Source organism: Saccopteryx leptura, chromosome 1 (genome assembly GCF_036850995.1).
Source record: "Saccopteryx leptura isolate mSacLep1 chromosome 1, mSacLep1_pri_phased_curated, whole genome shotgun sequence".
NCBI lineage: Eukaryota > Metazoa > Chordata > Mammalia > Chiroptera > Emballonuridae > Saccopteryx > Saccopteryx leptura.
In genome coordinates, this window is record NC_089503.1 from 311,826,631 (window position 1) to 311,847,345 (window position 20,715).

Genomic DNA, 20,715 nt, shown 5'->3' on the forward strand with positions numbered 1-20,715 from the left:
GCTTGAAGCCCAAGATTGCTGGCTTGAACCCAAGGCCACTGGCTTGAGCAAGGGGTCACAGGCTCAGTTTAAGCTCCCTGGTCAAGGCACATATGAGAAACAATCAATGAACAACTAAAGTGAAGCAACTATGAGCTGATGCTTCTCATCTCTCTTCTCCTCCTCTCTCTTCCTTTTTGTCTCTCTCCTCTCTCTGTCTCTCTCCCTCTCTCTTTATCTCCCTCTCAAAAAATGAAAAAATAGAAGACATCAAAAGGAGACTCAATAGTCTGGAAAAGTGGACAAGGAGTAGGGAACAGAAAACACAAAAGAGAAAGTAATTGAGGAGACGAATTTCTTCTACTTTGCTTTTTCTCAAGCATGGCCCCAAAGGAAGAGTTTACCCTGTTCTGGTTTATTTTCTTTTCCTAGAGGGTTATTAGACTGGCCTATAAGGAAAGGCCCACAGGCACAGCACAGTGATCTTAGAAAGGGTCATAGACACAGCACAGTGATCTTAGTAGGGCATTTGGTTACATTTTTCATGATACCCTAGAGAACAAAATGCAGAAAGACCTGCTGAAGGATAAATACTTAATCTGGCGGGTTTGGAATTGATACTCAGATAATGTTGATTCATGGGTTAATGACAACCTAGAGGGAGTCTTTAGGTAAGTTCCGAGATAACCAATTTGCTTATGATCACACAGCTGGTGAAGGAAGGAGGCAAGATTCAAACTCAGCTCTGCCTGACTCCAAAGCCCATGTTCTATTTATTATGGAACAAAGACCAAAAAGACATTGAGATTGCTTATGAAAAGAGACTTGGAAGAGATAACCAGAGGGTAGGAATACAAATTTATGCCCAAAAGAATTGTGATTGATGGAAGAAATTGCCAACAGGGGAGGACAAAAACAAGATGAATGACAAAAAAAGATTAAATGTGAGCCTCACATTTTGTTTCCCAAAATAAACTGCAGAAGCAGAGAGACCTAGCTTGACCCCTCTTCACAGTGGGAAACACTTGGGGTTTTGTCATAGTTGTTGTTGTTGAATTCCCCAGCAGCCAACAGTGTAACACATCATTAAAAATCGGCTGTACAGATAAAGTAATTAAATAGCCTTATTCCACTTAATCCAGCCTAGATCACATCTTGAACACTGGGTTCAATTCTAGGTAACATATTTTCAGAAAAACATTGAAAACCTGTGATGGGACCTGAGGACAATGACCAGGAGAACAAGGAGTCTGAACCTGTCACATGGAAGATTGTATAATCTTCATATCAGGATGGTTAATTCTTTTGCAGACCAGCACGAAATTTCTGGCAGAGTGGCTCTGGTCCACAGACCAGAAGTTGAAAAGCACTGTTGAATAGACCCAGGGAATTTAAACTTATAAATAAGAAGTTGGGACTGATGAAGGTCATCTTTATATATTCAGTGTTTTTATTTCTTAGGGCAGAATTTAGACTGAAAATTATAATGACACATTTTGGTTCGCTACAACAGTTCAACAGGTGATTAGTCCATTCTGTCCAATTCTACCCCTCCGTGTACCCATTCTCTGACATCTCAAAAAGGTAAGCAAAGACTGAACTAACTTTTGAGATCACTTTCAACCATGAGAACCTAAGATTTAGGGCCCTACCTGATCAAAAATGTCAATTATAGAAAAAGATAACTATTTTATTGATTGATTGATTGATTTTAGAGAGGGAGGAGAGAGAAACATCAATTTGTTATTCTACTTATTTATGCATTCTTTGATTGAGTCTTGTACGTGCCCTGACTGAGGATCAAACCTGTAAACTTGGTGGATCAGTGCAAGGCTCTAACCAGCTGAGCTATCTGACCAGGGTGAAAGACAATTACTTTAAACAAGGCAGAGCAATATAGGTGTTTCTCAGTTTAAGCAAACTCAAATTAAGACCTAAGTTTCCACTTGATAGAAGTAATTTGCATATTATTCCTTTCATTGGCAGCTTTTTAGTACCTTTATGGGGTGACAATATATAAAAGTGTAATTATCACTGACTTTTCAGGATAGATATATCGAATGAAGCAAGGTGAGCTGTTATATAGGTTAATACCCACATTTGTGAGTTTGTTTTTTTTATTTAGACAATTAAATTTAACAGGGTGACATTGGTCAACCAGAATAATTTGTGAGTTTTATGACCAGGAAACTGAAAAATGACCCGCATTCCATTAATAAATAAGGGCTTGGAAATATAAATAAAAGTGACAAGAAGATTAAAGTAGTTGTGGTCATGCAGTCATCTACTCTACCCTTTTGAGCCCAAATAAGAATTAAGGCAGTACAGACGGTGAGGGAAAGGAGAGAACACCGAACATTTTTGCGGCATTTGTGAATGATATTACAGCCCTGGTGACGACTGAGCAAGACCATGGAGGCTTTCAAGTTTATGATAAATGAGCCGCGCTTCCTGAGCCCAAATCAATAAAAAACAGACATGAAGTGAACAGAAGGGGAGAAAAGGAAAAGAGAACATAAAGGCACCATAAAATCCTGGTGATACATTTGAGAGGAAATCGTGATGCGAATAGAAAATAGGAAGTGAAAAAAAGTGAAAAAATAAATGACGCCTGGAGACTTGCAAAATGTCTGTCTCCCTCTTGTCCTCCACTCACATCCACCACCACCCCTCTCACCCTTCTTATGGGGCTCAGTAGATGATTTCTGATTCCAGGTGGGTATTTTTAATGTTTCACTCATGTTGGGGTTTTGACAGCAGGATTCATGGTGTCTCTGTAGACAGTTGTCATAGCTTTAGGAAACAATAAAGATAAAATGAGGAAATGGCAAGTGATCTATTTGTTTTGTAGCAGAGTAGAGCTGGAAGAAACATCTCCAGCAGGGTTGGTGGGCTTTCTGTTTCATTTTTGTTCTTGTGTTGGACTAATGTTTTCTTACGGTATCATTTAAATAAGAAAATGAAGGCGATTTAAAAACAAAAGCATTTTAGATATAGATTTTTTTTCTAATTAGACTCATGGTTAGTGAGTCGTGTTTTGAGGAGAAAGTAAAAGAACTTGAGTAAAGCAGAATATATTGTGGGGATGGTTGATAATGGGAAAGATTGGAAGCAAAAGAGAGAGAGAGAACACAGAACAGAAAGGAAAGGAAAATAACAGAGCGGTAGCTTATAAATGTATTAACTGAGATTGTTTCCATTACTGCAGTTGCGTTAAAGCACATGATTGACTGGTCTGAGGTGAGCCAAGTTTATTATAGTCTTTGCCTCTTTCACCAAGGAGTAATGGGTTTGAATTTTGTGGGTATGTGAGAATTGTTGCCATCCATTGCTTGGCTGAAGGACAGTCACCCTGGATGGTTCAAGGGGCCCTAAGCTAGTTAGTAATTATCCCCAACTAGTGCAGGACTATCACCATTTTGCTAGGACTAGCAGAAGCCCCGTGTTGAATGAAGCAGAGAGCACAGCCTTAGGAGGCAGCAAACAGGGACGCTCATCTCTCGCCTCAGTCTCTCAGCTATAAAATGTGAATGATAATGATAATAATAATCTATGTTGCAAAGGGTGACCCTTGTGAAGTCCTTAGCATGTGACCATATCAATAAATGGAGCTTAGTCTTAGCTAGTTATTTTCAGACTTAGGTGAGTCTTGGTTGTGTGCTCTACTAACATGACTGCCCCAGGGTTTCCTGTTTAAAGATAGCTATGCAGTGACTGAGCTCTGGGCCCACAGCAAGCTTTAGAAGCCAAATCAGTTTTCTGTTTCTCTACCTTCCATTTCTCTACTTCCCTTTGGTTAGTGCCATTTTCTCTCTTTATGTACTGGATTGTTTTGATTACAAGAGTGTTGTACCTTCCAATGACTTTGCATCCAGGGCCCCATGGTGAGTAGAGAGAAGCTAGCAGTAGCCCACGGAGAGTGAAGAAAACCCAGGACTTGAAAAGCTGAAGAAGTGTATATGCTCAGTGAATATACACTTTTTAAAAACAGTTTTGAAATGCTATTCTCTAAGAGAAAAGATGGTAGATACAGAGATGCAAAAATGCTTTAAGGAAAAGATACTAAACTGTCAAACACCAACGATGAGCTGAGCATTCTCCATGTCTTCCCTACAATGCTGTGGGGTGAGGATTATGACCTGGATTCTTTTTTTTTTTTTTTTTTTCTGACGCTGGAAACGTGGAGAGACAGTCCGACAGACTCCCGCACGCGCCCGACCTGGATCCACCCGGCACGCCCACCAGGGGGCAACGCTCTGCCCACCAGGGGGCGATGCTCTGCCCCTCCGGGGCGTCGTTCTGTCGCGACCAGAGCCACTCCAGCGCCTGGGGCAGAGGCCAAGGAGCCATCCCCAGCGCCCGGGCCATCTTTGCTCCAATGGAGCCTCGCTGCGGGAGGGGAAGAGAGAGACAGAGAGGAAGGAGAGGGGGAGGGGTGGAGAAGCAGATGGGCACTTCTCCTGTGTGCCCTGGCAGGGAATCGAACCCGGGACTTCTGCACGCCAGGCCGACGCTCTACCACTGAGCCAACCGGCCAGGGCCATGACCTGGATTCTTGATGAGGAAACTGAAACATAGAGAAGTTAAGTTTTCCCAGCTAGCAAGTAAGACCTGAGATTTGAAACCAGGTCGCTCTGACATCCACGTCCCATGGACCTCCGCAGTTGCAGGCAACCTCACCTTGCAGAGAGTGGCAAGTTAGGAAGAAAAGGATAGAATTTGCTTGAGTTTGAGAGAAAATATATTTATTACATTTTTTTTAAATAGGTATTCTTCTTACAGAAAATTTGAAGACAATTAAGATTTTATGTGACATGCTTTGAACTTAGAAATAGTTATGTTTTATAAGCCAGACTGGTGATGATTAAAGAAGAGTGAGGTAATAAATAATCAGAAGAAGAAATATAATATTGTATGTTAACTATACTTTAACAAAAAATCATTTTTAAAAAATAAATGAGAAAAACGAAAAGCAGATGACCCTTTGTCTGGGCATCACTCAATTTCCAAGGCTGAGGAGGGGAAGGGACCTGCATTGGGAAAGTCCCCTGATTTGTCCCCTTTCTCTTCTGTTCCCTCCGCTCACTATCCTGCTGCCAAAAAGAACCTTAAGTAGGAAAAAAAGAGCTAATTTGAAAAGAGGAAAGCATCCTTGAGACCCATGAAATCTCCCTAATCCACAGTGACAGGCAGGGACCTGCAGACTAACAATTTGATTAAATAAGGATCTACAGGATTTAGAGGAACTCTCCAGTTGTGTGAAGTTTGTCTGTAAGTCTTTGAAGTATATTTATTTGGCTTTCAAACCTAGAAACCTTCTAGCTGGGAGATGATACCCATTGGGAAAATAGGAAGAACTCTAAAGGCAAGGCCAAAGGATGGGCCTGAAACACTAAGAAGTTGGCAGAGGTTCTGCAGGAGGCACAATGGCAGAGTCAGGTCAGAGTGTGTAAAGCCAGCTTCCCTGAGGGGGGACTGAGGGCTGAGCCTGATGCCCAAGGAGAAGGCAGCATACCTCTCCTGCCGTGTTTCCTATTTCATGTGAAAAACCCACTGCCTATTAGTTCCCTGTCATCATAGGTGGCTCTGTTGCTGCTTTCCTCAGAAGTGAAGCAGCCAGAGATGAATGTTATGTGGGATACACCTATACAGGAAGGTGGGGAATGCCCTGCAGGCTTCTTTCATCCTCCCCTCCTTGTAGTCTCCACGACTGGCATCAGCAGATCAGCCATGAAGAATTGCTGTTCTCAGACAAGCTTTGGAGAGCCCCTTTGGTTCCATGTGTTCTCCCTGCCTGTCATGCAAGGGGATTTATGCTTTCCTGGGGCTTTGGAGGAGGAAATCATGAGTCCCTTGGGGACAAAAGGAAAATAGAAATGTCCTGTGTGCATAGAAGCATATGAAATGGAGGCTCTCAGAGGGTACTGACATCTCAGCCAACCAACCAGAAATGGTGGGGTATATTTTGCTTCTCTTGACCTACTCTGGTTGCAGTAAAATCAGAAATGTTTATTTCCTACAGAGAGAGCACCTGTGGAAACAGGCCAGGTACTCCTCCTGAAAAGGCTGTTTATTCCCCTGGGATCTTGAGCCTAAAAAGAAATGGTCTTGGGAGGTCCAGATAAGCAAAGGAGCTATTGGTTAGAAATCTTTTAAAGCAGAGGCCCCTGAAGGCCAGTCCCAGGTACATGGCTACCTGCAAGCTAGGCTGTAGCTGCCATGTTTCAACTCCCACTTTACCCTCTGCACCTGGCCACAGAGCTGAGTCTCCAGAGAACCCAAAAGGAAGATCTTACTAGAATAGTTTTTTGGGGAGGAGTGGTCTCTAATTTAGAGCATGAGTTAGAAGTAATTCAGGAAAAAGTACAGTGTAAAAAAAAAATTAAGCCTTGTTAGATATTCAGGGAGAGGGTTAACATTTCCAACATGGCCAGCTGATTAAGAGGTCTCCTGTAAGGAAATAGAATATGATAGAATAGAATAATAGAATAGAGCAAAAATGTTGTCATATGAGAACCCAAAATGAGGAAAGGCCAGTCCTTGATCTCTTGGCCCAACTTTTTGCTTTTCTTTCTTTCTTTCTTTCTCTCTCTCTTTCTTCCTTTAAAAATTTTTATTTATTTATTTCAGTGAGAGAGGAAGGGAGAGAGAGAGAGAGAGAGAGAGAGAGAGAAAGAAAGAAAGAAAAGAAAGAAACATTGAGCTGTTCCTGTGTGTGCCCTGACCAGGGATCAATCCAACAACCTTTGCTCTTCGGGATAATGCTCTAACTGAGCTATTCAGCCAGACCCAGTCATTTGCTTTTCTTTTGTACACTTTTTTCCCCCCATAATAGAATGGTTTGGGGCTCTAGAAGAGTGTTTAAGCAGTGACTGACAGGTGAGTTATAGGTAGTTGTTTATCCCATGCTTACAAATTTTCAAGGTTAATGATTTGTGTTGAAACCCCTACAGTATGTTTTTCTTTTATCTGAACCCTACAGGTGTGACTGGAGCCTTTCTGCCTCAATTTATTACCTTTTACTGGGCATTGGACCGAGGAACAGGACACTGAAATAAACTGAGGCAAAAAGGCTCTGGCCACAACTGTAAGGTTCAGACAAAGAAAAACACGCAGTAGGTGTTTCAATACAAACCATTCCAGAATCAAAAGCAGTCACTATGAGATAGATGAACAGCGACCACCTTTTCAGGACAGTCAGAGGGAATTTAAGCATCAGGAAATGTGTAGGAACAGATGGCTTCCAGTTCTTTTTCATCTAAGTGATTCTATATTTTAAGGGTTTTAGACTCGTTAAATGTTAAAGTTTTTATGCCTTCAAATGTACAAGAGACAATGAGGACAATCGGGAAACTTGTCTAGATAAAGGTTGTTGGGACTCAAGATGCAAAGAAGTTACAAGATGGAATTAATGGTTTAGGGTGCACCATTGCCCTCTATTGGATTAAATAAATCAGACCTGTAGTGCAGTTGTGTGTTTCATTATCTCTGGCTAGCTTGCTGAGAAGTCAGGGCACCTTTGAGCAAGAAATTAATTGATCCATGTAAATAAGTCCTATCTGCTGCCCTTCCCTGAGGAAATCACTGACAGTTGTAACTCTAGTGGCAGGTCATTTATTATGTTTTTATTCACTCGGCAAACATGTACTAAGTGCCTTCTAAGCACTGCCTAGATATTGCAGGGAATCTAAGAAATAACAACAGCAGCTACTGTTAGCATTTGTTGGATGTCTACTGTGTGCCTAGGTCTTTATACAGATTAACACACAACACCTCCAATGAAGCAAGTATGGTTACTTTTGTCTCATGGATGAAGAAACAGGACACTTGGGAAGTAAATGGCACATCTGAGATTCAAATATAGGTCCATCTACTCCTAAGCCCACACCCTGTCCACTAAGCTACAACCCTTCTCCTGAAGAAGTTTACAAACTAATAGGAGAGACAGGATACAGATAGCAATGTTTATGCTGGGGGTTGGCAAACTATGGACAGTAGGCCAAATTCAACCCATCACATATTTTTGAGCACAAGCTAAGATGGTTTTTATATGTTTAAATGATTGTGGAAAAATCAGAAGACCAATAATATGTACATTGTGGCATATAAAAATTATATTCAAATTTCCGCATTCATAAATACAGTTTTATTGGAACCCAGGTCCACCCATTCCTTTACTCTTCTCTCTGGCTGCCTTCCCGGCTACATCAGCACCCTTGAGTGGTCGTGGCAGAGACCAAATGGCCACAAAGCCCAAATATTTCCTTTCTGGCCCTTATCCTATAGTCCAAAGTGAAAGGTTGTATATCAATAAGAAGGTTTATTTAAAAGCATTTTGAGAGTTAAGAAGAGGGGAAACTATTATTTATTTAACCCAGGGTGAGAGGTACTACAAGAGTTATATAGATGTGCTCTGTTTTAAGACTCAGTGAGGGAACATCCAGACTTTAAAAGAGATCAATTAAAAGGTAGTGATTTGCATAACAAATTTTTCTTTTCATTTTGTAAAAGGATTCACCACAGGGTTCTTTTATGGAATGAGTTTCCATATGCATGCTAATATGATTCCATTTACAAATACTCTATTCATAATAACTTTTCAAGAACATATCTATTGTTTACAGTGAGGCTTTGCTATAATCATTTTTTCCTGGCAGGGCAAAGGGTTCCTGCATCTGAAATGTCATTGAGCTGACCCATCAGTTCCAGGGGCAGTAAATGCTCTGCCTCCTCATTGTTTCCAGGAGGGGCTTTGCCTGACAAATAGAAAGGCTGTGGATTCCAAGTGTCTGCCTTAGGTGAAGTTCAGTGGCTGTTATAACTTTACATTGTTAGCCAAGCTTCTCTTCATAGCTATAGCCAAAATGCCGGGGTCCAGCCCAGGGGGGATCCAGGGGTCCCACAGGAGGAGATGGCATCAGCAAAATCAAGTGAGAGAGCCGAATTCTTTTCTTTCTCTTTATTCTCTAGTTAGCATTTACTGCCAGGCATCTCTGCCAAATGCTAGTACAGCTCCTTTTTTATACACACACACCAAGTTACAATTACATGGTATTAATCATTGCTTCTGTTTCACTATGTTTACATGTTTCCAGATAACAGTTAATTTATATCTATAAACTACAAATCAGGTGGCAAATCATTCAAAGTACAATTAAAAAATAACTTGAATAGCGATAACATCGGTAAAAGCTTTTAAAGGATTAGTACTAACTAATAACTCAACTTTACTGTTGTTGTGAGTCAAGGGGCAGAGAGAGATTAACAGACAAAATCATTAAGGACTAGCAAAGGACCACCGCTTGCTCAGGCAAATGGCCTTGAGTTTATGCAGTGTCCTGACTTTTCTCACAAGATAACAAAAGGCTTGCCCATTAAGAAATTGACATAACATTAAGAGTAACTTTTACTTAAAGATATATAGAGTGCACTCGCAAGATAGCTTAGTAGCAACATAATTTCAGAAGACATTAATTGCTATTGCTTCTATGGATGCCCCCCATACCTCTCATTATCAGAAGAAAGAAATTTGGGGAGAATACAAACCTCATGAGAGTGTCTCACTGAGAAAGCCCAGCAACTGCCTTCAGTCATAAAACAAGTCTCTTAGCAAAACATTCTTTTCTTGCTGACTGCATTCCCATCCCAAGCCATGCAACGGGCCATTCCATTACACCTTACCTAAGATTCTATTGTCTAGTCAAACTTTATTTATTTACTATATTCACACACTAGTTAAGTTCTAACTATATTCTTAGAGTGTACCACTATCTGCAGATCAAATAAGCAAGAAGAAAGGAAAGTTTCTCTACTCTATCACCTGAAAAGGCTAGGGAGGAAAAATGATGAATTAAGTGAAGGCCGAAAGGTGCTCTGCACAGCCACTGCCTTCTACCCATACACAAGTCACAATCTATTCTTTCTAACATGATTAGTAAGAAATTCTCCTACAAACTTAACCCTTTACGAAGGATATCATAGCCAGCCTCTTATGTTTATGAGCCCAGTTCAAGGGGCTTACAGGCTTTTCTGTGGAACTTACACCTTCTGTCTCATTTCCAAAGAATTTACTACAAATCTACAGGGAAAGCACGGTACTATTATCCCTGTGCCACAAATAATAGCACACACCCAGAAAAAGGGGGGATATAAGGCCAGATTAATTCAAAAAGTCAAAGGGGGAAGTATCGTTGTGCCTTTCCTTTTGCGGTGACTTTGTCACCCCGCAGCCATTGGTCTTCTCTGCTGTGACTTTTTTTTGATCTTCTTCTGCTGTGACCTTGTCAGCCAGCAGTTGTGGGTCTTCTCCTGCTGTGACCTTGTCAGCCAGCAGTCGTTGATCGGCTCCCGACACCAAAATCCTAAAATGTTAACTCCTCACTATTCTATCATATTTCATGTGCAAGATAAACTTATAGAAATGATATCTGTTGCTAATGTCCTGATAAATATGCTACAAGCAACACAGTTGATCCTTGAACAACAGGGGTTTGATCTATGCCGGTTTACTTAAACATTGTTTTTTTCAATGAATGTCTGTACTGTTTTCAGTCTGATGTTGGGAGTGGAGGGCCTACTGTATGCATTGACCTGTGCACTTTACATAGGAGATTTGAGCAACTTCTGATTTTGGTATCTGTAGGAGTCCTGGAATCAATCCTTCTTGGATACTAAGGGATGACTAACTAAACTTTGAGGAGTCATAAGTTTTACGCAGATTTTTTTTTTTTTTTTGTATTTTTCTGAAGCTGGAAACGGGGACAGACAGACTCCCGCATGCGCCCGACCGGGATCCACCCGGCACGCCCACCAGGGGCGAAGCTCTGCCCACCAGGGGGCGATGCTCTGTCCCTCCAGGGCGTCGCTCTGCCGCGACCAGAGCCACTCCAGCGCCTGGGGCAGAGGCCAAGGAGCCATCCCCAGCGCCCGGGCCATCTTTGCTCCAATGGAGCCTTGGCTGCTGGAGGGGAAGAGAGAGACAGAGAGGAAGGAGGGGGGGTGGAGAAGCAAATGGGCGCTTCTCCTATGTGCCCTGGCCGGGGATCGAACCTGGGTCCCCCGCACGCCAGGCCGACGCTCTACCGCTAAGCCAACCGGCCAGGGCCCGCAGATTTTCAACTATGTGTGGTGTCAGCTCCCTTAACCCCCATATTGTTCAAGAGTTGACTGTACTTATAAAAAAACAATACTTCTTTTTTTCACCCCAAGTTATTATCTTAACTGAATTACAGCATAAACTGGGGCAAGTAATATAATCTTCAAATTAGAACTCTCCCCAGAAAAATAGGAAGTGGTGTCACTGATTCAGTTTAGGATCCAGCTTCCTCTTTCGATGGGTCTTGAGCCTGACTCTTCAAACAGCTTTCTGGTGTTATGCAATTGCTCTTTTTAAGAGATGCATAAAACAGAAACCTTGGCTATTCATAGCAAACTTAGGAGGAGCTGAAATCTTTCAAGAAGTTTCTTTCTTGGTACCATTTTGTTGGTAACTACATGCTTCTGAATACATCCACTTAATCTGGCTTTCAATTAAGGATTTTTTTTTTCAATAAACATTTAGATTTGGCCCTGGCCGGTTGGCTCAGCGGTAGAGTGTCGGCCTGGCATGCGGGGGACCCGGGTTCGATCCCCGGCCAGGGCACATAGGAGAAGCGCCCATTTGCTTCTCCACCCCCACCCCCACCTTCCTCTCTGTCTCTCTCTTCCCCTCCCGCAGCCAAGGCTCCATTGGAGCAAAGATGGCCCGGGCACTGGGGATGGCTCCTTGGCCTCTGCCCCAGGCGCTAGAGTGGCTCTGGTCGCGGCAGAGCGACGCCCCGGAGGGGCAGAGCATCGCCCCCTGGTGGGCAGAGTGTCGCCCCTGGTGGGCGTGCCGGGTGGATCCCGGTCGGGCGCATGTGGGAGTCTGTCTGACTGTCTCTCCCCGTTTCCAGCTTCAGAAAAATACAAAAAAAAACAAACAAAAAAAACCATTTAGATTTATTTTAAATCAGTTTGGTACATGATACAGATTGATTTTGCAGTTTTTAATGAGCTGAAATAGGAATGTCCAAATACAGCAGTGTCTGCCTGTGCAACAAATATCTTAAGGTAAAATAAAGTATTCTAATAGAACTATATCTGCATGAACAAATCAAATTTAAAAATCAGAAAAGGTTTCTAAATACCTTCTGGATTTAAAAAATGCAAACCTTATTAATGGCTCCAGATACTAAATCACTAAAGGAAGGAGGGGGCAAGGCTGTGAGTTCTGTTATTAAGAGCTCTTCTTGCAAAATCTAACTAATTTCATATTAAATGATTTTGTTGTTAGAGCAGTATTCGAAATTACAGAAGATGAGATGCTTCATCAACTGCATTTTCACAAACATTGCATATTGACATTATGTGTGACAAGATATTCATATCTAGGAAAATGACATCAGTTAAGGATATTTTAAAGAACTGTCTCGTGGTCTCTGTTTTCATTTTCTGTGGTACTATATTTTAGAAGTAGGTAAGCATTCCTGATATATAGGCTGAATATTTTTCAGGGGTTTTTTTTGGTGGTAGATGAAATTTAAATGGAAATGCAAGGACAGAGAGAATCATGCTTGGGAGAATCATGTGTGGTGTTGCCCTATGGTGAGGCAGATCTGTGTCACAGGGCTGCTAATGGGTATTACGTGCAGTTCATCCTCTTCAAGTGAGACAGATGCAGAGGGCTGGTGAGACAGATGCAGAGGTAGCAGTCAGGTCAGGAGCCCTGCACGGTCCTGAGGTGGGATGCCTGGCCAAATGGCATTGTCACTGGGGTTGGGTAGGTAGGCTGCTGGAGATGGCTTGGCTGCCCCTGGATACTGTCACTTCTCTTTCACACTCTATGGCAAGTAGCATTTCAGCCATTTCTAAAGCTGATCACTGGCAGGAAATGCACATTTAATCCACCTGGGAGGTTCTCAGAAGAGGCGGCTCTGTCTTCATCTCCCTTTGTGGTTAGAAGCATTGTTACTGTAAACAGAATAAAAAAGGGGCCACTGCATTCTTGAATTCAGGAGACAGCTGTTCTCTACCTCTCTTTCACCTCCCTCTTTCTCTTATCTCTTTCTCCTCTTCTATCTTGAAATTGTTGCTACCATGTTTTTATCTCCATCATATATATATTTTTTGTTTCTCAGATGAAGTACAGTGGTGGTAGGTATAGATTATTAAACAAATAGATAAGTATTAAATAAATTACATTAGTTCAATATTCTTTTTCCGTGGAGGCAATGTAAAACTTTTCAAAATTAAAACTAATGGCTATAGAGGAATGGGATGTAAATTTTTCCTCATTTATATGATCAAACAGGAGACCGACCCCTAGGGGTGGCCCATTTACCATCCTCCGATATTAGGGAAGCAGAAGGGTAATTCAAGGGGGAAATTTGCAAAGCCCTGTGATTTGAACAAAAACAGAGCATACCCCACTCTGCCCTGCACATCTTTCTCCTACCAAGCAACATCTGAACAGATTTCATCTCACAAATGGAAACGGATGCAATCAAATTTTTTCAAAGTGATTTCATGAAGAGTGGGCCTATTTAATTGGGTTTTTTAAAGCCAGGATTAATATTATAAGCTGGGGAGCTCTGTGATGTGCCTGTGTCATTGGCTTTGGCATACCACCTGCCTCCTTGGGAAAGCAGAGAAAAGTGCCACTATTCAGAAGCAATTCTACTTCTGCCTCAGCTTCTCACTGAAGTGACTTACAGCCAGCCTTGACCAAGGCCTGATCTGAGTTACCTGTAGTGTGGGAGAGATCTTCCTAAACTCAAGGACATATCTAAAGCATGCCTGGAATATTCTTTTCATCTCTAATTTATGTGACTTTCTAATATGTTTAGCATTTGCACTTCCCTTGTCTCCATCCTGCTTATTAAGGTAAATTTGCATAGAAATAGAATGTTGGTTTTCAGGACCATTCACCTGACACTTGATCTCCTAAGGCGACCAGTGTCTACTGTTGATACCATGAGGGTGACCCACAGACACCACATCTTAATGTGGTGCCAACTAGAGGCAAAGCCTTAATTAGAGGAAGCTTTGGATGTTAAAATAATGGCGTGAATCAAATCAGTAAAGACATTTAGCATTCACTAAGGAGGGCAGAATATGCCTTCCTGTTGAGTGGGTCATCCTAGGTCACAAAAATTTTAATTTGCTTTAGATGGACAGATATTGAAGAAAGTGACAAAAAGTATACTTTTTTTTTGGTTTGAAAATAGTTTTGGTTGGCAATAAATTTCAGACAGTTAACAATGACATTTTACTTTGGCTCCTGAAATATTTTTTGTTTAATATCTATCTTTGGGATTGGTAATATTCATCCCTACAAATTGCCTGTGGATGACCAAGCAAATGTGGAAAATCAAAAAAATGAGCCCCTCGCTATCACCACCGCGGCAGTCAGCTTTAATCCCCTTGATCTCTGCTGCTGTGCCCTCCCACCAGCAGTGGCCACCTTCCTTATTTACCCAAATCTTGTTACTTGGGCAGAAATCCCTACTGAGAAAACAGTTGTCCCAGTTTACTGGTTGCTGAATGTCAATTAGGTGTGGGGGTTACTAACCTAGAGGGTTTCGGATTTAGGCAAATTTTGCAAAACATAAATGCCAAACAATAGCTTTTAAGACTGTGTTCCAACAGTAAGCTGTCTTAGCAGGGACTAAAGGATTTGAGGGACATGGAGAATAAACATCAAAAATGTTTCTAGAAGATAGAAGAAATCAGAAGAAAACTTGTGCTGCTATTAGCCAGGCTGCCTTCACTGAGGATAAATTAATATTATTAAATTATTATTAGTGTGTGTGTGTGTGTGTGTGTGTGTGTGTGTGACAGAGACAAAGAGAGAGAGAGGGACAGATAGGGACAGATGGACAGGAAGGGAGAGAGATGAGAAGCATCAATTCTTTGTTGCAGCACCTGAGCTGTTCATTGATTGCTTTCTCATATGTGCCTTGACCGGGGGGCTACAGCAGACTGAGTGACCCCTTGCTCAAGCCAGCGACCTTGGATTCAAGCTGGTGAGCTGTGCTCAAACCAGATGAGCCCACGCTCAAGCCGGCGATCTCGGGGTTTCGAACCTGGGTCCTCTGCATCCCAGTGTGACGCTCTATCCACTGCGCCACCACCTGGTCAGACTCATCAAATTATTTTAATACAAAAATGCTACTTAGCTTGATCTTCTGTAACATTTTGCACCTATTATTTAATTTTATTTCACATCCTTATTAGTTGACTATTATGACCCCCATTGTACAGGTGAGGAAACTGAGAAAACGAGTTTAGTTACTTGCACAAGATTATGCAGCTACTCACCAACAGAATCAGGTCTCAGCTCTCTATTACATCCCTACTGTATTTTTAAACAAAAACCTATATTTCATTTGTAAGCTGACCTATTTATCTTTACACGGGTTTCATCTATTACTAGGAAAGGTCAATATTTTAACTCAATTCAGAAGTATTAAAGTGGAAAATTTCCAAATGTACTTGGCTTACACTATACTAATAAAATAAGGAAGCTGACTAATTGAGACTCTCAACTCTAAAACCAGAATGCTTTCTACTCTCAAACCATGCAGAAGGACCCAAAGTTCCCCACTGACCAATGCTGTCTAATTATCTTAAATGATTCAGACTTAAAAGATAGAATGGCATCTAATTAACACTGCATAGTTAAAGATAGCTGACAAGGGCAGCCTCTGGTCCAGCCCCTCAGGCCTCAAGTAAGAGACAATAGTACATCTCCTTTTTTATCAACCAGAAATGGAGATGCCTCAGAAATGGTGATGGACAGGGATAGGCAAAGGGAGATGAAAAGAGAGTCAATTTCTGGCTTTCATTTCTTGCTCCTGGCATCTGGGGATTTAGAGAGTGATACCAGGAAGCAGGTCCTAAAGGCGGTGGCAGCTCTTCTCAAAAACAGGAATCCTCACTGTAGGCCTGGCCTTCCTCTCCGGCCTGGACACACTCACCACTCGCCTCCCAACCGCTAAGACTGCTGTGCAGCACCGTCTGCTCTGCTGCCCTGCTCCCAGAGAAAGGCACAGTGACCACATTGTTTTTCTTCCAGCCTCCCATTACAACATGGAAGCCATCGCCAAGTTTGATTTCACTGCCTCAGGCGAGGATGAACTGAGCTTTCACACTGGAGATATTCTGAAGGTAGGTGGTGTGAGGTGCAGGGGATCCATGGGGAGGGAGTTAGGTTACTCTGTCTGGTCACTGAGTTAACCTGACAATCTATGCCTTTGTTTCTTAAGAACTACACACATTTCCTTTCAAAAAAAGAAGTTCACCTCAACCAAAAAGATTCCTTCTGAGCACCTGTGTGCCATCTACCAGGCAGGCAATGGAAATCTAGCTGACATGAGCGATCATCCCTGTCCTGAGGTGCTTGTGGGGGAGGGGGGAAACAACTCCATCCAAAGTGCTGTTACAGGTGTTCTTATGTAAGAGCTTGGGGAGCGCGGGTGAGGGAACAAGTGATCCCATCTTGAAAGATGGATTTGTAGGCAGGTGTGCTAACGTCACTTATTAGGGATGTAATGAAGGTGAGCTGAGCTTTTAGCTAAAGCTCAGAAATGAACAAGCCCATGTAGAGTTCTGTGAGTATTGTGAGACACAGCATGGCTGAGACTTACAAGAGGAGGGTGTGGCTGGAGCTAGCCTGGGAAAGGCACCTGGAGGAGACAGGGCTCAACAAAGACTATGTACACCCAGCCTGCACTTGAGTCGTAGTGGACACTTGCTGAGCTGAAGAGGCCTTAGACCTCTCCCAAATTTCATGTCCCACATGCACAGACTACATCTTAGCCTTTGTTTTGCGCAAAAGCACAAGCCTTTCAAGAGGCCACCAGGGAGTCTGTGATGCCAGTGCCTCCTGCCTGGCCTCAGAGCACCTTTGGCTATCCTGATCCCTGACCCTCAGCAGCCCACATGGGCCTGCCCAGCAGCCCTGAGGCCACCAATGTCTTACTACAAAAATATGCTTGTTATAGAAAGAAACTTGTCAGTATGTGAAAGAGTGACTCAAAGTGTCTGGAGCGCAAACCAGGTAGGATGACTTGGTTTAGAACTTGAACACCTCCAGTATTACTCTTATTTATTTATTTTTATTTTAGTGAGAGGAGAGGAGGCAGAGAAACTCCCGCATGCACCCCGACCAGGATCTCGACACAGCAAGCCCACTAGGGGGCGGTGCTCTGCCCATTTGGGGCTGTTGCTTTGTTACAACAGGGGCCATTTTTTTTAGCTCCTGATGCAGAGGCCATGGAGCCATCCTTAGCGCCCAAGTTCAACTCGCTCGAGCCAATCAAGCCATGGCTACAGGAGGGGAAGAGAGAGAGACAGAGAGACAGAGACAGAGAGAAGGAGGAGAGTAGAGAAGCAGATGGTCTCTTAGTCCAGTGTACCCTGACTGGAAATTGAACCTGGGATATCCACATGCCAGGCCAATGCTCTACCACTGAGCCAAACAGCCAGGGCTTACTCTTATAACTGTTCTTACCTTGCAAGAGCTAGTAATGTGGTTGCAAAAAAGTGTGCCTTTGACGTTGGAGCTTCTCAAGGTCAAAATGTCCTTGGGCTGCTGACCCAGGAAGAGGTGACCTTCATTTCTTTGGGATCTTACCAAGTCACAGAAGGATATGCCATGTGGTGAGCAGTCTCTCCCTTATCTGTGGGGTTGTGAACATGTTACCATAGATTTGGGAAGGGGTCAACTCCCACCACTCATCTCCCATTGCAAACAGAACCCATTTAAGTTTTCCCTATTCCCCAGAAAAGTTAAAAGAAAAAAACCTTTCCCCAACTATGCTTCTCAATTCAGCTTCCAATTTCTTTCCTCTCTTTTTTTTCTCCAGTATTTGCTGCTAATACTGGGACAGATTCTCTATGCTGGCGGCCTCCACTCCCTCACTTACTACTCATTCCACAAGAACCCTTTGGAACCTGACTTTTACCCCCAGCATTCCTTTAAAACACACCAGTGATGTTCATAATGTGGAATATAATGATGCTACTAAAATGCCTGTAGAATGTGACACTGCTAACTGTCCCTCTCCAGGATCTGAATGGAGTTTTGTATGACTTGCAAATATTCTCCTCCTTTCCTCTGAATATTTTTCTTTCATGGAATCTCTCAAGCAATCCCCTTTTTTGCTAGAGAGGAGCCTGATGCAGTAAAAAGGAGCATGGACTGTGAAGCCAGATAAGTCTGAGTTTGAACTCCAGCTTATTAGCTGTGTGGCCTGGAGCCAGTCACTTCCCGCTCTGAGCTTCAGTGTCTTCATCCATAAGTGGAGGAGGCCCTATCTATCTTGGAAGGTTGTGGAATGGATTAGAAGTCATGGCCCCCTCCCAAAGAGGATGCTTAATAAATGGCCACATTATCAGCATTACTCATTCCTGCTGCCTCTGACTGTTTAGACTATTGCCACAGCCTCTATATTGACATCAGTGCCCCCTTTATCTTCCTCCTTCAGTCATTCTATATACTAGTCCTAGAGGGATCTTTCTAGAAGACAAATCAGATCACATCACTTCCTTATTCAAAAGCATTCAGTGGTTTCCCATTACCAATTGGTTGAAACCTAAGCCGTCTGGCCCTACCCACTGCCTAGTCTCATCATGCTCACGTGCATGAACACATGTGCTCACACACACACACACACACACACACACACACACACACACATCTTTGTGTACTAATGCTCCCAGGTCACACTGCAATATACAGACCATCCTTTTTCGAGCTCTTCCCCATCTGCCAAATGTCCTCACACACACACATATTTGACCACCTCTGCCTCAGAACCCTCACTAATCTTCCTCCCATCCTGCTGCCCCAGGAAAATTAATCACTCCCTCTTCAGCAATTCCACAGCATTTCACACACACTTTATTCGAAACACTTAGGATCTCGCCTCACATGACAGTTATTAATGGGCAAGCCAAGCCTTCATGCTCTCATGCACCCTGTACATCCACCTCAAGTTGCTGCCCTTACCCCTTGGGATCCTGATTGCCATTATGTGTTGGCCACTGAACAAAGCTCTCTTAGGGAGAGGACAGGGTCTGCCTCAGTGTCTAGAACAGCAGAAAGTGACCTTCCTTAATATGCGGTAAGTGAATGAGTGGTTGATACCCCACAGGTCTGTGAGCTAATTGAGAGCAGAGCCTAGCTGTCTTTGCATCTTCCCAGCACCTAATACAAATCACAGTCCCAAACACGTGCTTTGTACATTTCTTGAATTGCTAAATTGCATTTCCACATGCTCATTTGGAATGCCATCAGAAGGCCAGACTCTTTTTCTTTTCAAATTCTGTCCATTCCAGCTGTAGCAGTAAAGAGAAAAATGGAGAGGGGCTTGCTGGCCAGTCTCACAGAATGTCTGCCTCTGGGTGGTTAGTGGTCCTGCCTGTAGGTCTCTACATACGGTTGCAAGGTCCATCCCTGCCCCTCACAGCTGGGTAATATGCCCCAGGGGTCTCACAATTGTTTTCATCTCTTGACTGACCCAGCAACTCTGTCCTAGGATGGTTTTATTATTTTGGCCTTTACTGCTAAATAAAAGACTAAACAAACTTTTTCATTAGAAGGTACAAAAAAATGTCTGCCCAGCTCACCACCAACCCATCCCCTCCAGACTGTGACTTCCCCAGGACAGAGGCCCCAGCCTATTCACCTCTGTACTCCCAGCACCTAAGTGCAAACAGCAGGTGCTCATGAGGTACTGATTGATGGTAAATAGGGAACTCCTGCCAAGTGACTTGATCCTGCCTGTTCTGTGGGAGAAACATTTGAAAAGTTAGGAGTTGGGTGTTTTGTGTTCATGTCACAAACCTCCGGACCTGCAGCTACACACAGCACCAGTTAAATTTATCAGCCGTTTTAAACCACATCTCTTGGCCCAGTCTATCTATCTGCTTCTGTAATGCGTCTGACTCGACCCCATTTCTTCCTACTAAAACAGCAACCTAAAAGCACTAAGAATTAGTCAGTCCTAAATCATTAACTTCTTCAATACTTCAGATTTCTGCTATGTCTTGAAGAGCTGTAATTCCATCCAATTTTAAAATTCTTGCAACTGTTCATTTTGTCCTCTTTCCACATATAAATTAGTCTCAGGCCATGTAACGCAGAAATGTATTCTGGTAAGCAGCGTTATAAGAATTGAGATACAGTAAAGTGAAGTGTCAAACCTCATGTGTTTGGGCTGAACTCCCTGCTCAGGGTTTACATGATGTGGACAAGAGATAGGGGAACCGGATAGATGGAGAGATGAGAAAAGGAAGTCTGGTGCCCTGTGCCAACAACGGCAAGAGGAAACCACCTCCCCCTAAATACTCTTCTTTGCAGAAAATGGATTTTTAAAACCTTGTCTTTTAGACACAAAAACGAGTCTGTAAATTTACCTCCCTGGGAACACGATCTCAGGCTGACCGAACACCAAGCGGTGGGAGACTTAGCTGGCCTCGTGTGATAATCTCTTAGTTGCTGGAGGAGGTAGATGGGTGTGAGCCACAATGACTAAAGTTACAGCTGGTTGTAGGTCAGAGAACTAAGTACAAAGTGTGTTCTTACTGTGAAGAGCCAGTTTCCAAATAGCCTCTTTTACCTCATCCCTGCTCACTCTCCTATTTGACATTTGCCACCCAGACCAAACTCCAAATTCCCATGTGACAAAAGAAAGAAATTCCAAAGCCATA

The 20,715-nt window shown here is 42.8% G+C and overlaps 1 protein-coding gene across 4 annotated transcripts in view; it reads left to right on the plus strand.

Annotated features, from left to right (window-relative positions):
• GRAP2 (GRB2 related adaptor protein 2) overlaps positions 1–20,715 on the plus strand; it is a 74,827-nt gene that overhangs the window by 33,222 nt on the left and 20,890 nt on the right. For 3 of the 4 annotated variants that reach the window (XM_066358472.1, XM_066358469.1, XM_066358470.1), the window contains exon 2: positions 16,076–16,167. In XM_066358472.1, the coding sequence (XP_066214569.1) occupies positions 16,090–16,167 (78 nt within the window). In that variant the 5' untranslated portion in view covers positions 16,076–16,089. Of the gene's footprint in view, positions 1–2,630; positions 2,695–16,075; positions 16,168–20,715 lie in introns of those variants that run through there. The other variant, XM_066358471.1, reaches the window with a different exon arrangement.